The following is a 15,501-nucleotide window of genomic DNA, read 5'->3' on the forward strand; positions in this document are numbered from 1 at the left end:
TTCAGAGTGTGGAACTAAAAAAAAAAAAAAAATACTGGTGCAGAAAGTATTCAAAATGAAAATGAACCTATAGGTCCCAGCGGCTAAACGAACCCCGGGTAGGATGACGCCAAAGAGATCCGGGTGGAGGCACATGACTTGGCTGCTGACCCCACTGCTGTGACAAAGTACTTGACAAAATGAGCTTAAGAAGGGAAGGCTCGGGCTGGAAAGATGGCTCAGCCGATAAAGGCTAGGCTCACAACCAAAAACACAAGACGGGAAGGCTCATGTGGGCTGGTAGCTTGAGGAACCAACCGTCCATGGGTAGCAGGGAAGGTGTGGTGGCGAGATCAGCTCTAGCTATGGAAGCAGAAAGATGAGGCACTGCTCACGGTATGTCCGTAGTCAGGAAAGTGGGCGAAAGCCTTTTATTCAACCCAAGGCCCACATTCTGCATGCGCCTTCTCTCCTCTGCCTTTCCGGGGATACCTTAGCACATGCCTAGAGATGTGGACACAGCGACAGTCAGACACAGTACAGCACCCTCAAACTTTCAACAGCAAAAGACAGAGCCCTGCGTTTAGACATGCAGCATGGTCGCTGCTAAACTTTGATGACCCAGAGACCTTGCTTTTAGTTGTGAGGGGCTTTGTTTGCAGTTTTGTTTTGTTTAGGGAAGAGACTGGGGTTTTTTGTTTCGTTTGAGACCCAAGCCAGCCTTAAACTTGTGATCCTCCTGCCTCCTCCTCCTCCTCCTCCTGAGGGTTGGGTTACAGGTGTGTATCATCCATCCAGCTAATACAGAGATGATTACATGGTCTCAGATACATTTTCCTGTCTTCAGAGTCATTAGCTCCACGGCCTTGAAGGGTCCAGACCTTAGTAGCAGTATGATAAGAATCATGCAAAGTTGTGTTGTCATGCCAACCAGTCTGTGTGATCGGCTCAGGAAGACTTATTCCAAGTCACCCTTTCTTCGTGTGTATGTGTGCTTACATATATGTGGGCACACGTGTGTGTGCATGCTTGTGGAGACCACAGTTGACATCAGAGAGCTTCCTTGATGGCTCTTACTTTATTTACTGAGGCAGGGTCCCTCACTGGACCTAGAACTTGCTAGTCTGGCTCATCTAACTTGCTAAAGGATGCCAGCTCTGCCTCCCAGCTGCTGAGATTACGGGTAAGCCATCACACCTGCCCAGCTTTTATATGGGTGCTCAAGTTTGGATCCTTTACTCTACTTCTATTACCCCTGATAAACATAACAACCAGTTGTGAACTGGCATCTTCATTTGGGGATTTTAAGTTGGGACTTTCAAGCCTATAGTTGCTTTCTAAGTTTTTTTTCTGAATTGTGTGACTCCAAATCCTTTCTGGCTATTCTGAGCCAATTCTTCTTTCAGAGCCCATCTGTAGGAGTGACCATCCACTGTCACCCAGCAGAGGCAAAGCAGCTGCATTCACTCAGGGCCAGAGAAGTCACTGGCAGCTGGTCAGGGTGACCAGTTTTTCCCCAGGGATGCTTGCAAAAGGCCACTTAGAAGAGCCTTCTCTGAGGAACAGAATTAGATGGATAGATGTCTCAGCCCAGTCATTTCAAGACCTGCCAAGACATGGGTGTTTTCTGCCTATCCATTCTCTGCTCAGATCAGAGGAACATGGATACCAAAATAATGTTTTTCTACCTCTGGTGTTAATAGCCAGATAAACTCATCATAAGTTGAAAGCAGTATAGATTGCTAACATATTAATCCTACAAACACTACCAAACTGTAGAGTCTTGGTTGTCTCCCCCTGTGATGATGTCACCACTGGCACCCAGCATCACAAGGACAAGAGGACAAATCACAGGCCCAGGGAAAGAACCAAACTCGGCATTTCACTTGCAGTTTCCACTGAGTGCATACTGCTGTCGCAACCACCACTAAATCCACACTCTGGAGTCAAACACCCATCATAAAAGGGCTGTCCATGTATTTCACTCCTGATCCCAGAGGCATTGTGAGCCTCTCGGCTCTTACAAGCCAAGTGTGGAGAAAAGAGATCTGAGTCTTTGGTCTTCCCAGATGTTTTTTAAAAACACAAAAAAAATAGTTATGCGAGTAAAACTGCCATTTTAAATCAGTTTCCTCGCTTAAGGTAAAGAGACATTTTGGATCAGTGACGTGTCATCATTCTCCTGACTGGTGTTGTCTCATCCTTGCAGAAGAGTGGTGAAGAAGGAAGACAGTGTGTAACTGTGTAATGGGCACATCTCTGAAAATGAAAAAGCCCCTCTTCCCAAAAGACAGCCTTTCACCCTGTGGTGTGGGCCACAAGCGCTCAGCCCGCACTGAGGATTCTATGCAATGGGAATTCAAACAAGTAGCATGCAGTAATCGAGGCCATTGACCATGGATTTATAAACCTGATCAAAATTATCTTTGCTCATTTTTGCTTTCTGATCTTGATCAAATGTCATCCTCTAAAGCAGTGGTTTTCAGCCTTCCTGATGCTGCGGCCCTTTAATACAGTTCCTCATGTTGTGGTGACCCCCCAACCACAAAATTATTTCATTGTTACTTCGTAACCGCAATTTTGCTACTGTTGTGGGCTCTAATGTAAATATCTGAGTTTCCTGATGGCCTTAGGCAACCCCTGTAGAAGAGTTGTTTGACACCCCCAAAAGGGGTCACAAACCACAGGGAATCGCTGTTCTAGAGTATGGCAAGGAGGCACATCTCTTGGTAGCTCTCTGTTTCAGCCATCTTTTTTTTTTCTTTTTTCTTTTTTCTTTTTTCTTTTTGCTTTTTTGAGACAGGGTTTCTCTGTGTAGCCTTGGCTGTCCTGGACTTGCTTTGTAGACCAGGCTGGCCTCAAACTCACAGCGATCCACCTGCCTCTGCCTCCTGAGTGCTGGGATTAAAGACCTGCGCCACCACACCAGGCTTCAGCCATCTTCTTAATGAGAAAAAAGAGCTTCTAGACCTGTGTAGCTTTGCTTTGCTTGTGTTCTTGTTAATGATGGTGCATGTGTGTGTGTGTGTCTGTCTGTCTGTCTGTCTATCTGTCTATCTGTCCATCCCAATGTTTTAGGGTCCAACCAAAAAAAAAATATTAACGTGGATCCCAGATACTTATGTTCAACTGAATACGAGTCCTCCCACCCCTCAATAATTCCTTAGATAGTAGCCCCCACTCCAGGCAGTAATTCCATTGATTGAAATCGCCATTCAGCCAACTGGAATGTAGCTTTTTCATCATGAGGAAAGGATGTATTTTATTCCTTTGAGCATGGACTATCCTCCAAATCCCAGATTCCTTCCTTGGTGCCAGACACCAGTGAGAGGATGGAAACAAAGTCTCTGCAGCTGAGACAAAGACATGCACCTGCAGATGTTGTCCAGTGTTGAAGCATTCAGGCAGATAGCATGTGTGGCCTTTGCATGACATTGGCAGGTGTTTATGTTCAAACCCCAGGCTCCCCTAACTCTGCCATTCAGAAAGATGCTTTCTATAGCCACATTCCCTGGGGTGATTGCTTTCCTTGTGGCTTCTATAAGAGACACAGAGACACACCAGTGTTTCCCTCCTCCCAGCCCCCACAAGGGGTTTATAAGGTTACCCTTAGGCAAAGCATCCTGAGGTTTAAGGGATGGTGAGAAAACCCTGTACCGGGCTCCTTCACACTGGAGACCATAAACCCTAAGGAGCTCTCAAGCTGCATCCTTTCCAGAAGTAAAGCCCTGTTGAAGCCGTGGTTACAGTTGCGGAGTGGCAAAAAGACCTTGGCTAACTCCATACTTCAAAGGTGACCAGCGTTTTGTGAGGTTAGAATTTGACCTGAGAGGGACACATCCAGGAATGTTTCCGTTCATTTGCAGAGACGGCCTGGTAAGGGTTGAGCAGTATGTGAGTACTGACATTTCCTCCTTGACTTTAGCACTCTTTGATGGGTGCGTGGTATCAGAGGTTTTGTGGTTAATGAATTACCATCTGAAAGTATGGATCAGATTTTCCTGTTGAGCATATAATGGCAACACACGTGTAGTTATCAGGTGTCAACTGAAGATGCCATTTCTATCTGTTATGGGAGTGATTCTTATAAATGTAGACTATATAAACGTATTGTGAAGGAAAATCAGTTCTTTCGTGATGAACTCAAAGGCTACTGTTCACACACCATTCCAGCATCCATAGTGACCACAGCACTGGACTGTGCCGTGGAAAAAAAGAGCGATGCAAGATGTTTAATTTTTGACAGTTCCAGATTCTGTGGAAGCTTCCAGCAGGTGATGAGAGTTTACTCCCTGTGGCCTTCTGCAGCCTCCTTGCCATCAGACACTTTCCTATAAAGCAAAGATAAAGTTATTTTTGACAGTTGGCAACATATTTTGAGGTTTCTGGGTCTTCTTGAATTTGTATAGTTTTTTAGAGTCGGGGATGCATTTGAAAAGCCATCCTCAGAGCAGCAGCAGCGTTGAAATAAGCATGTGGCTAGCACACTGCCTTCCTCTAATAGCCACCCAGCAAGCCAGTGCCCAGTGACGAAAGGGCACTGTTTGCTCTTGGTTTATTTCTGGGTGTAATTTTGTCTGATTTGGGCTGCCTTGGGCTTCGGCGGTTGTCCTGTGAGTCCAGATCCTGTTTGACAGATGTGTACAGTCTGTGCCTCCCCCTTCCTTTGCCAGGATGGCAGCTCGCTGGTGTTTCCTGTTTGCTCACTTGGTTTTTTTTCCCTTTCCTTCCTGGGGGGCCTGGTGGACTGGCAGCTCCGTGGTCCAGCAGACCAACTGCAGAGGTTCCGTGCCATCCAGCAAGGGCGGCAGCAGCAGCAGCAGCGGCAGCAGCAGTTCCTCCAGCGACTCGGAAAGCAGCTCAGGCTCCGACTCAGAGACCGAGAGCAGCTCCAGCGAGAGTGAGGGCAGCAAGCCGCCCCACTGCTCCAGCCCCGAGGTAGGCAGCTGCCGGCCCACGCTCTGGCTTCCGCCCTGTCCAGCCTCCTGCTGTCCCCAGCCTGGAACAAGCTATTGGGCTCTGGGGCTCAGCTCTGTTTCCCACTGGGTTCCCTCCTCCCTGTCTCATGATGACACTGCTTCCTTTTAAACACAAAGCATCAGCTTTTACTATCTAGAAATCTGTTTGGCTTCCAGAAGTTTCTACATATGCTATAAACATCACTGTCAGGAAACAACCTATGGCTGGGGTCTCTCCCCTCAGGGTCATCCCAGGCAATAACCAGACAGAGAAGTTTGTCACTTGGGAAGTGTGGCCACCCGTAAATCACAGGCCAAAGAGTTTTATGTGTTAGGCATGCTTAGAATCTTACCTTTCTGCAGTTTGTCACGGATCAGAAGAACAGGGGCTATAAATATTAATAAAACCTCCTTTACTGTGTTTTCTTTGTGAAAATATAAAGGGAAAAATTAGCATCCACCTACAAATAATGAAACTTTTATAGCTGTGATCGGTATTAAAGGGAAGATTTAGGTGCCTCATATAAAAACATTATAAGTGCCAATAAAAACCATTGTTGTTTCTACTTTGAGTGGAAAGGGGGAAATTAAACAGCAATTCAGAGCCCAGAGGTTCTTGGGTGACGGCTGAGAACCAGGTCTTTAGGCCCGTGGAGCCGAAATGGTGGGCTTTGGTTTCTAAATAGTGTATAAAACAGTTTCCTCCTGAGAATATAAACAGTTGGCATCACCGTGGATTGTGGGGTGAAAGGCTTTGCTTACAACCCTCTGTGACATCTGTCAGCCCAAATTCCTAAATATGCAGACCCACTCATGAAAAGCCCAGCTGCGAAAAGGGAGCACATTGTAGAGCATGCACACCTGGCATCACACCTGTGCCACACCTGGAAATAGTCATGTTCCAATTCCAAGTTCACAGAGGGCTCCTCACACCCCTGCGAGCTTTCGTTTTATGACTCCACAACCCTTCTTCCCTCTTCAGCACCTTTCTGCTCCATGGCAAAGCTCTCCACTCATCCTAAACTAAGCCTTCTCACCAGTGCTTTCTCTACTTTCCACAACGTTTGCACCTGTTCGCCCTGCTATCTGTGCGTCTCTGTATGCGCCTCTATCCATATACATACGAGCAAAGGCCTTAGCAGCACTAACCTATTTATTTTAACCTGACTCTTCCTAGAAACTAAGCCACTACCCGTCCCTCATTATTCATTTATGCATTCAGTATCCACTCAATAAACATTTGTTGACCATCTACCACAGTGCTTGGTGGTTGGCCTGGGAATGGAGCAGTTTCATGACAGAAAATGTCCTGTCTGTCCAGAGCTAACATTCCAATAGGGGGTTATTTGAAATTTAAAAAAATATAAGAAATTAAAGAGAATAAAATACAGGCGGTAACTAAACTTTATTAGTGCCCACCTTATACTGTAATTCGTTGAGAAAGTCCAGAATATTGAATTATATAAGAAATAACAGAGCTAGGATTATAGTCGGTACTAGAGTATTTGCCTGGCAACCACAAGCCCTTGGTTCAGTTCCCATTGCCAGGGAGGAAAAAGGAGAGCGGGGAGGGGAAAAAAAAAAGGAGGGGTGTCCCAGGACAGGGCAAGAGGAAACTGAAAGGGCTGGGGCCTATGAAGCGCCTCCTACCCAGGGTCCTCTTTGTGACTTTACCGGTTCAAATCACGAGTGTGGAGTCTTGTTTTCACATTGAAACATGAATCTTGGGGCTCCTAGGTTGCCTGGAGTTTTGCTTGAGAATACCACGGCAATTTCTGGACTTATGGGTGATGGATGGAGGCTCTTGTCATTTCTTTCTGGAAATCTCAGAGGTCCCTAGCTAAAGAGCGGGGACCTCTGCAGTTTAAGTCCTTGGAGAGCATAGGAGGTTTCCACTTCCTTCCTCCTCTGTGTGGAGGGAAGGCAGAGGCTGAGTAATGCCTTAGCCACATTACCCAGTGTTCCTTTCTGCTGGCAAGGGACATATGTACTTGTTGGAATAAGAGTCAGATGCCTCGAGTCCCCCCCCCCCCCCCCCCCGCCCCGAGGTTCTCGCAGACACATGGCCTGTAGGAACAGACGGTTTGTAGGTAGATGAACATCAAGTGCTAGGTAGTAGCAAGACTGCTTTTCTTAGAGGTGGCCGGCCTTGACTGCCTGTCAGACAGCACAGAGCCCTGTATGACGAGCCTCACCTGATAGGCCAGCTCCTGATAGCCACACTTCTTAGTCCACTGCTCAGACCCATTTACACTGCCTCAAAGCAAACAGCCTTGGCCCTCACTTCTCTTCCAGACCATCGTTTCATGGGAGTAGAGGAAGAGGAACATTTGTGTTCTGATGTATTTACATTCTTTTTCCACTATGCCAGTGCTTAGAACCCCACCCCTACCCCATGCCCCACGGAAGCTCCTAAGATCTTTATGGACCTGAGTGCAGAAAGCCGCGTCATGGTGTATGAATCACCCCAGGATGGCCAGGCCAGGTTGCAGAGCTAGCACAGAAGAGCCTGTCAACACGCACAAAGACATGACTCCCCTCTGGGCTGCCCTGTGCTGGACTCTTCTCAGCCTCATTTTTTTTTTTTCCACTTGTTTTTTCTCTCATGGATTTTCCTGACATTGAGAATATGCTCTTGGCTGCCAATGCTTCTCAGGGTTGGAAGCTGCCTTTCCAGGCAGCTGCCACGCTGACAGCACACAGGGTTTCCTGGCCCAGGGTTGCCTGAGTCCCTACAGAAGGACCCTGGGCACATCATATGAGTTCTAGGATAAAAGAAGTTAACTGTCTTTATATTGGACACCTCACGACCTAGATATTGCTCTTGTAAACTGTTTTTTTTCCCTTTGTGAATCTGACCATGACAGATCTTCAAGGAAGTCCTGAACAGAAAATACACGTTAGAAAAGAACAGTCCATATTCCTTTTTATGGTCAGTAGACACATGAAGCACGTTACTCCTAGTAACGACTGCCCAGCCTCTTGTTAATCACCCTCCTCTGGGGCAGGTGGCAGCATGTGCTGTAGATGAAGCAGGGATGTGCGTGGACAGCCTGTATGTGAGTCAGACAGAAGGTTAATCAGGGAAGAGAGAGCTGTGGCCATGCATACGAGGCAGACACAAACCCTGGGCAGAAACCTCAGGAAATGGGGTGTCGCCAGCGCACGGTTGTGGGATAGGATCTGAAGTCTCAGGCTCTATGCTTCTCCCCCTATCATTTGCGCTTCCATGACCAGAATGACCCCCACCCCCACCCCCCACCGGTGACAGCTACAGCGATAGCAGTCTGCCCTAATCCACGAGGAACAAAGGCTACAGGCTGAAGGACAGTTCTTCCGCTGAGAGCAGAGGCTTAGCCATCGAGCTCCCAGACCTGGCATGACTGTTGCAAGGCAAGAAAAAGGCCCTGGCCCTTGCCTAAGAAAAGTGGGGACTGTGTTGAAGCGACAAGTCACATAACCATGGAACAAATACCAGCAGACTGTGCTATTGGGTGTCACAGAGGCCAGCAGAGCTTGTTTGCAGGAGTCAGGTTTTCTTTCAAAAGCATATCGAAAGCTCTCGTGTTACATTCAGGATTGCCGTCTCACAAAAGAATGAGATCCCTTTCATACAGCTACTCAGGGGGTACTGGAGGAGGGGAGGCAGTTTGTGCAGAGAGCCTGCTCTCTACACCTGGTAGGCAAGTATAGGGTCAGTGCTGCCTGGGAGGTGAGCAGCCCTGGCGGATCACTTAGCTGTTCTAAGCCTCGCCTACAAATTACAGATTATATTTCTTATCTGTAAAGATTAAATTGGATGATAAATGCAAAGTGGGAGGCATATTGTAGGTGCTCTAGCCCTGATAAATGACTCCAAGATGATTGCTCTTGAATGCCAGTCTGGGAATTTGGATTTTGTCTAAGAGGCCATAGGAGGTTATTGTAGACCCTTGAGGAAGGGAATGTGATTGAGTGATGTGTTGAAAATGATACTTCAGACTGATTCATTCAGCTATGAAGTTCAAGTGAGAAGAAAAAAAAAACTTGACCCTAGAGTACATCTGGCAATGGGCCCATCCTAAATGTGTAGAATTTTACAATTCACTCTCAGTGGTTCCGCTCTGAAGTTTCAGGGTAACACTTCCCATACACGGCAGTGTTTGGGCTACAAACAGACTTCGGTGTTGTCTCACAGGAGAGCTGGGAGCTGTGGAAGCCTGGGGCAGATGGGGAACCTCGGCAAGCAGCTTGAGTCTATGCTCTGGCTGGTGGTTGAGTCCTCTCCGTTAAACATGTTTGTTCCGCGAGGCCCCAACTGCCTCCACACACGACTCCCTTGGGGACACACTGAAGCGTGACCCAAAGCATTTAGGGGAGACAAACTTGGAAACCATGGATGCCTGTCTTCAAACTAGCTTTCAGAAGGCTGTAGCTGCAGCCCAATTTGTAGACTGCGTGCCTGGCATTCCTGAGGCCCTGGGTTCAATTCCCAAGACTGTAGAAACCAGGTCTGGCAGTAACTCAACTGGGAGCCCTAACCCCTTGGGAGGTGGGAAAAACAGGGCCACAAATTCAAGGCCATTCAAAGCTGTTTACTAAGCTCCAGGCCAGCCAGATTCTGTCTCTAAAAGGAAATAATAGCATTCAGACCCCTCCCAGCTGACCTCTGGGAAGGTGTAGGAGCCCCCTTAGCGAGACGCTGTTCTGTGTCCCTATGGTCCCACTTGCTGCCATTGCAGCCTAAGCCAGGCAGCCTCTGCAGGCTCCTCCGCTCTTCCCTGTCTCATGAGAAGCCACAAGAAAAGCAGAGAATTGCACACAGCACTTAGAGGTAACAGGGAGGTAAAGGTGAGTGGGGTAGGTAGATGGGGAGACGACAGACCTGTGAGAAAGGCAGGCTTGTTCTAGGCCGGCAGTTCTCAACCTGTGGGTCGTGACCCCTATGGGGATCAAATGACCCTTTCACAGGCATCACCTAAGACCAACAGAAAACAAAGATTCACAACAGTAGCAAAATTATAGTTATGAAGTAGCAATTAAAATAATTTTATGGTTGGGTCACCAGAACATGAGGAACTGTGTGAAAGAGTCAAAGCATTAGGAAGATTGAGAACCGCTGCTCTAGGCTCTAGGCATCAATCCAGCCTTTCCTGTTCTGTTTCCTGGCATTCCCTGCACCCTCCACGTGAGTGGGTATAATCTAAAAACTGTGACACCCATGATTTGCTCTAAGTTAGCAAAACTGCCTCCAGGAATGGTTTCTGGAGCCATCTGTGTCCAGACATTTCTAGCAGAGCACAGTAGAAGAAGTGGCAGAAGCAATCTAAGGGAGGACTCAGGCTGCCCAGGCAGGCAGGGCACACCTGTCTGTTTCCCGATATTGATGCTTTAGTCATTAAACACCTGTGGCATAATTGCTTCTCCATGTAAATTATATGCTAATGAGAGAGGGTGATCAGGTTCTGGATTCAAAGATTTTCCCAAAGGTGACCAGTCCAAAAAAAAAAAAAAAAGTTTTAATGCTCAGGTCCTCCCAACTGTGATTTCCCAGTTAAGTTCACAGAGTCTCAAATTTAATCTCAAAATCAGGTGTCTGTGTACAAATACAAATATTTATGGACTGATATGTCTGCACACAGGTAACTGTTTAATGCCCTAAAGTTCTAGGCATGAGCTGGGGAGGTGTGGTGCTGTCCTGTCGTTTTATTAAGTGGACTTGAAATTGTTTCATGGATACTGAGATGCCCCACATACCTGGCCTTCCACTTTGTTTGTTGCCAGCCCATTCAGTTTTCTTTTGCTTAGCAGAGAATGTCAAGATCAAAACAGCCAGGGCCCCTTTTAAGTGAGCCTGTTATAAAAGCTGCTTGCATTGTCCTGGGTTTTCTGTTTTCAGGCCGAACCTGCGTCTTCTAACAAGTGGCAGCTGGATAAATGGCTAAACAAAGTTAATCCTCACAAGCCGCAGATTCTGATCCAAAACGAAAGCCACGGCCCGGAAAGGAATCAATACTACACTCCGGTGAAAGATGAAGGGCAGGACTGCGGGAAACTTCCCGAGCTCTGCCAAGCCAGCCTGAGGGACAAGGAGCTCAAGACTGCCTGCAAGGAGGAGCAGCGACCGAGGACCGCAAACAAGGCCCCTGGCAGCAAAAGTGTAAAGCAGAAGTCCCCGCCCGCTGCGGTGGCTGTGACCGCAGCTGCCGCGCCACCCGCGGTGCCCAGCGCACCCACGGAGAGCGCGCCAGCGCCCACCCGGAGGTCAGCAGGCAAGAAGCCCACCCGGCGCACAGAGAGGACCTTAGCCGCGGACAGTGCCAACTGCCACCGGCCGGAAGAGCCCGTGGCCCCAGACGCACTGGGGGCGAGCGTGGTAGGACCCCCAGAGCCCCCCAAAACCAGGCCCTGCGGTAACAGCAGGACGAGCCACCGCAAGGAGCTGCGCTCCTCTGTGACCTGTGAGAAACGGCGCACAAGGGGGCTGAGCAGAATCGTTCCTAAATCCAAGGAGTTTATTGAGACAGAATCTTCGTCTTCCTCTTCCTCCTCTGACTCGGACCTGGAGTCGGAACAAGAGGAGTACATCCTGTCCAAGGCTCAGACCACCGCTGGGAGCGAGCAGCGGCTGAAGGAGGTTCCCAGCAGTAGCAGCAGCAGCAGCACCTCCCGGGCTTCTGTGGGCTCCATCAACGCCAGGACCAGCAGTGACATTGCTAAGGAGCTCGAGGAACAGTTCTACACGCTGGTCCCCTTTGGCAGGAATGAACTGCTCTCGCCACTAAAGGACAGCGATGAGGTCAGGTCTCTCTGGGTCAAAATTGACTTGACCCTTCTTTCTAGGGTCCCAGAACACCTGTCCCAGGAGCCAGGGGTCTTGAGCGCTCCTGCAGCCAAGGACATCGATAGCGCCCCAGCCAGCCATGCGTTAGACACACCCGCCGAAAAGACTTTGCCAAAATCCAAGAGGAAACGCAAGGTAGGCCTAGAGTTGGGCGGGGCAGACTGTCTTTGTCTCTTTGTCACAGACAGTGAGGCGCTGGTCTGCACTCCAGCGGCTGTGCTTGTGTGGCCACCAACAATTGCATAAGTAATTGGTATCCACACATGGTAATGTGGGCGTCCCACCACACCTTGTGGTTGTGGATAGTTAACTGCCCCTGGCCCGAAGAAATGAGTGTACAGATGCAGGCCAAATGCCGCGCACAAGGGAGCCTCAGCACAAGGGTGGACCCGTCCTTTGCTGAGGCAGACGGTACTGTTGATGGTGGTGGAGGTGGACGGTGATTGCCGAGGCCTCCGAGGTCATCTGCCAGTGGCGTCAGAGCTGGCAGTTGCTTCCAGTGGCGATGAGGAAAAGCTTCATGGTGGAGAAGGGTGGAGAATCAGACTCTGAGGAGGAAGGATGCTTGTAGGCACAGTGGTCTCTGGATGCAGTGGCACTAGAGGACTGAGCAGGCCGAATGGGTAAAGCATGGATTGACTGAGGTAACGCTAGGGTTGGAGAGCAGGGGCCGTCCCTGGCAGTGACTCAGGTACACAGCCAGTCTTGAAGGTTTCCAAATGGAGAAACACTTCCATCGTAAAGACAAATTTAAGGCCTTAAAAAAAAATTCCCTTCTATTGATGTGTTTCAAAACTAGCTTGGAGGATTGGAGGGACAGCTCCATTGGTAAGGTACTTACAGGCAAGCAGGAGGACCTGAGTTTGATCCCCCAGGGCTCCTGTAAAACCCTGGGCAGGGAAGTGCATGCTTGTAGTCCCAGCACTGAATCAGTGGACACGGCAGACCCCTGGGAATTCTCCAGTGTGCCCAAGTTCTCAGTAAGAGATCTTGTTTCCTAAAGAAGATCGCTATCGCCTGAAGTCAAACTCTGACTTCCATACATGTACACACATACACACATACACACATACATACAAACATAAAGGGCACATAAGAAACTAAGGGCTTTGTGGTATTCCCAATGCTTTGAAATGCCGTCTTTACGAACAGCAGGTATTCCACACAGGTGTCCCTGAGAGAGGTGCTGTTGAATACTTCATATATGTTTAAGCATTTAGTCCTTACACCTTTGTTTTCCGTGCACATTTTAAGGGTGAGAAAGTGAAGGTGAGAAAGCCTGAAGGACTTTCCCAAGGTCATGTCAGTCCAGGGGACCCAGGCACTGTTGGGCCCCCAGATTCTCCCACTAAGTAATGCCTCGGCCTGAGTTGTGTGTAGCCATCTTCCAATTTCCACACAACGATCCGTTCTGTCTGTCAACAAGAGACAAGACTGCACACGTGGGCTTTACGGCTGTTTTGAACCCTTTTGGGGGGCAGGGAAGGAAGGGTGCAAAATGACTGAACAAGTATAAGCTCTTGGACAATGCAAAATTCACATGATCTGAGTTCAATACCAGACTCACCATGGAAGGAAGAGCAAACTTGCTAAACCTTTCCTCTGGCCTACACACACACATGCACACGCACATGCACACACGCATGCACACATGCAAGCACATGCACAGACACAGTGATTACATGAGGTGACTTGGGAGTCATGTTTATTAGGCAATTTTCCTGGCCAAGGTAAAGATATTCCTCATTTCCAAAGGGTGTATGTCAAAGGCATAGTTGTTTCCTGGTGACAGTCATCTCTATTACCAGCAGGGGGATTTATTATACAGGCTCCGAATGGGTTTCTTCACACAGTAACATTAAACAGCTTGTCCCTATAAAGTAGAATCTGAACCTTGGAAAGGGCAGATGACTAACCAGACTCCCTCCACAGACCAACGCAGCCTCTCAGCCTCCTGAAGCCCCATAACTGACGACCAAGGACTTAACACTTGCTTTGGACCTTTGGGGCCATTGTACCAACATGAGCTTCTAGGGTCCTCCTTCACAGAGGCTATGTGACACAATCCTAGCTAAAAGCAATCAAGGTCTCTTCTGTCTTTCACGCTTACATTTGCTCCTGAAAAAATGCCCCATGCAGCCCTGAGGATGCCACATGAAGTAAGTTCTTGCCTCCTCAGGAACAGCACTTTGAGGAGTGTTACCTCCCTTGTCTATTTGTGCAGTAAGAACCCAACACAAGTCCTATCTTCTCAAAGAAAACTTTAAAGTGTTTGGGGCTGGACATTGCAGGGCAGAGGTAAAACACGCTAGGGAGCAGCCTCTACGTGCCGTTCACTAAAGGCGTGCCTTTAAAGAGGCAAAGCTGGGGTCTCTCACCACTGTCACTCCAATAAGCCTGGACAAAGCCTGCTTCATATACTCTATTCTGATACCAACAAGGCAGGCATGGGGGATAGTGATGCTACAGCTAATTCGGACCAGATCTACTTTGCAAAGCTAACCACTAAGCAGCTTTCAGCATCCACGATTTGACCAGGCCTTGCTCCGTGGCAGGCAGTGCCCTGCTGCTGCTCGCTGGGCAGCACCCCTCAGAGCCCCAAGCTGACTGGCTTCTGCTTCTTACCACCCAGTGCGACAACGAAGATGACTACAGGGAGGTGAAGAAAGCCCAAGTCGAGAAGGAGAGTGCCACGCGCCTGGCAGCCTCCGCTAATAACACCCTGTCCGCCGGCAGCCACTGCACCATGAACATCAACAGGTAAGCCCGGAAGGCAGGGGTGAGCTGGAGGGGACCTGGGTCTGAAAGTCACGTGCTGTGTTGAGGAAACAGAAGATCCTTTAGATTGCTCTAATCTGAGTCTGCAGGCTTGCTTCCCTCAAATTATCCAGAGGCTTATAATGACGTCTAATGTGAGCCTCTGGGTCCGCTTTCGATAGATGTGTCAGGTCCTCGCATGTAACCAGAGACCAGTAGTAACAAGGCAGCGCTGCTCTGAGCTCTGTACTCCCCAAAGATGACCTCTACCCCCAAGCGTACTACCAAACCTTACAAGCTAGTATTTTAATAGTAGCTGCTAAGCACATAAGAACATAAAATTACAAGGACTAAGGAAATGTGCACTTTGAGTCTGCAGGTGATATACATAAGCTTTTGGATGTAGACAAATTGTAGACTTGAAAAGGAACTGTGCTTCCAAGGTCAAACTGCCACCCAGTAATCCCTCTAAAGGAGCAGCACCGGGCCACCACACACCACCTCCCTCTGTGATGAATGGTCCTCCAGCAAGGCAAGGTCCCAGGTAGTCATTAAAGCAAGTAGCTTAGCATCAGTCAGAGAGCCTTTTCTATTTAGAAGCACCTCAGTGCAGACCCCGCTTTTCCTCTTCCGAGACACTTCTCACTCCCCCTGACTATACGCAGAGGATTTTTAAGGGGAGATTAATGGTTCCGCACAGCACATAAAATGTAAGCTGAAAGGTCGGGAAAAGATGGAGAGCAGCGCTGAAAGCTGAAGACGAAATTGGAGAGCAGGGGCACACAGAGCCACGGTGCCGTGGGGATCACCTTGAGGATGCACAGGAGGGAGCAGATGCTCACGGCTCCCACAGTGCTCTGTGCATTCCGAAGGACTAGGGAAATGGGAATGAAGGGACTTTGCCCCCACCCCCAAGTATTTCTCTTTAATGTACAGTGTGTTTTGTGCGCATTTGTCTAAAATAACCTTCCCATCTAGTGGCAG

At 48.6% G+C, this 15,501-nt stretch overlaps 1 protein-coding gene across 7 annotated transcripts in view; it reads left to right on the plus strand.

Annotated features, from left to right (window-relative positions):
* Positions 1-15,501, plus strand: part of AFF3 (ALF transcription elongation factor 3) — a 476,201-nt gene that overhangs the window by 426,329 nt on the left and 34,371 nt on the right. For all 7 annotated transcript variants that reach the window (XM_084754113.1, XM_084754109.1, XM_084754108.1 and 4 more), the window contains 3 exons: positions 4,734-4,917; positions 10,816-11,895; positions 14,393-14,520. In XM_084754113.1, the coding sequence (XP_084610239.1) occupies positions 4,734-4,917; positions 10,816-11,895; positions 14,393-14,520 (1,392 nt within the window). The remainder of the gene's footprint in view (positions 1-4,733; positions 4,918-10,815; positions 11,896-14,392; positions 14,521-15,501) is intronic.

The sequence above is a fragment of the Acomys minous genome (assembly GCF_964271855.1).
Source record: "Acomys minous genome assembly, chromosome: 13".
In the NCBI taxonomy this organism is placed as follows: domain Eukaryota; kingdom Metazoa; phylum Chordata; class Mammalia; order Rodentia; family Muridae; genus Acomys; species Acomys minous.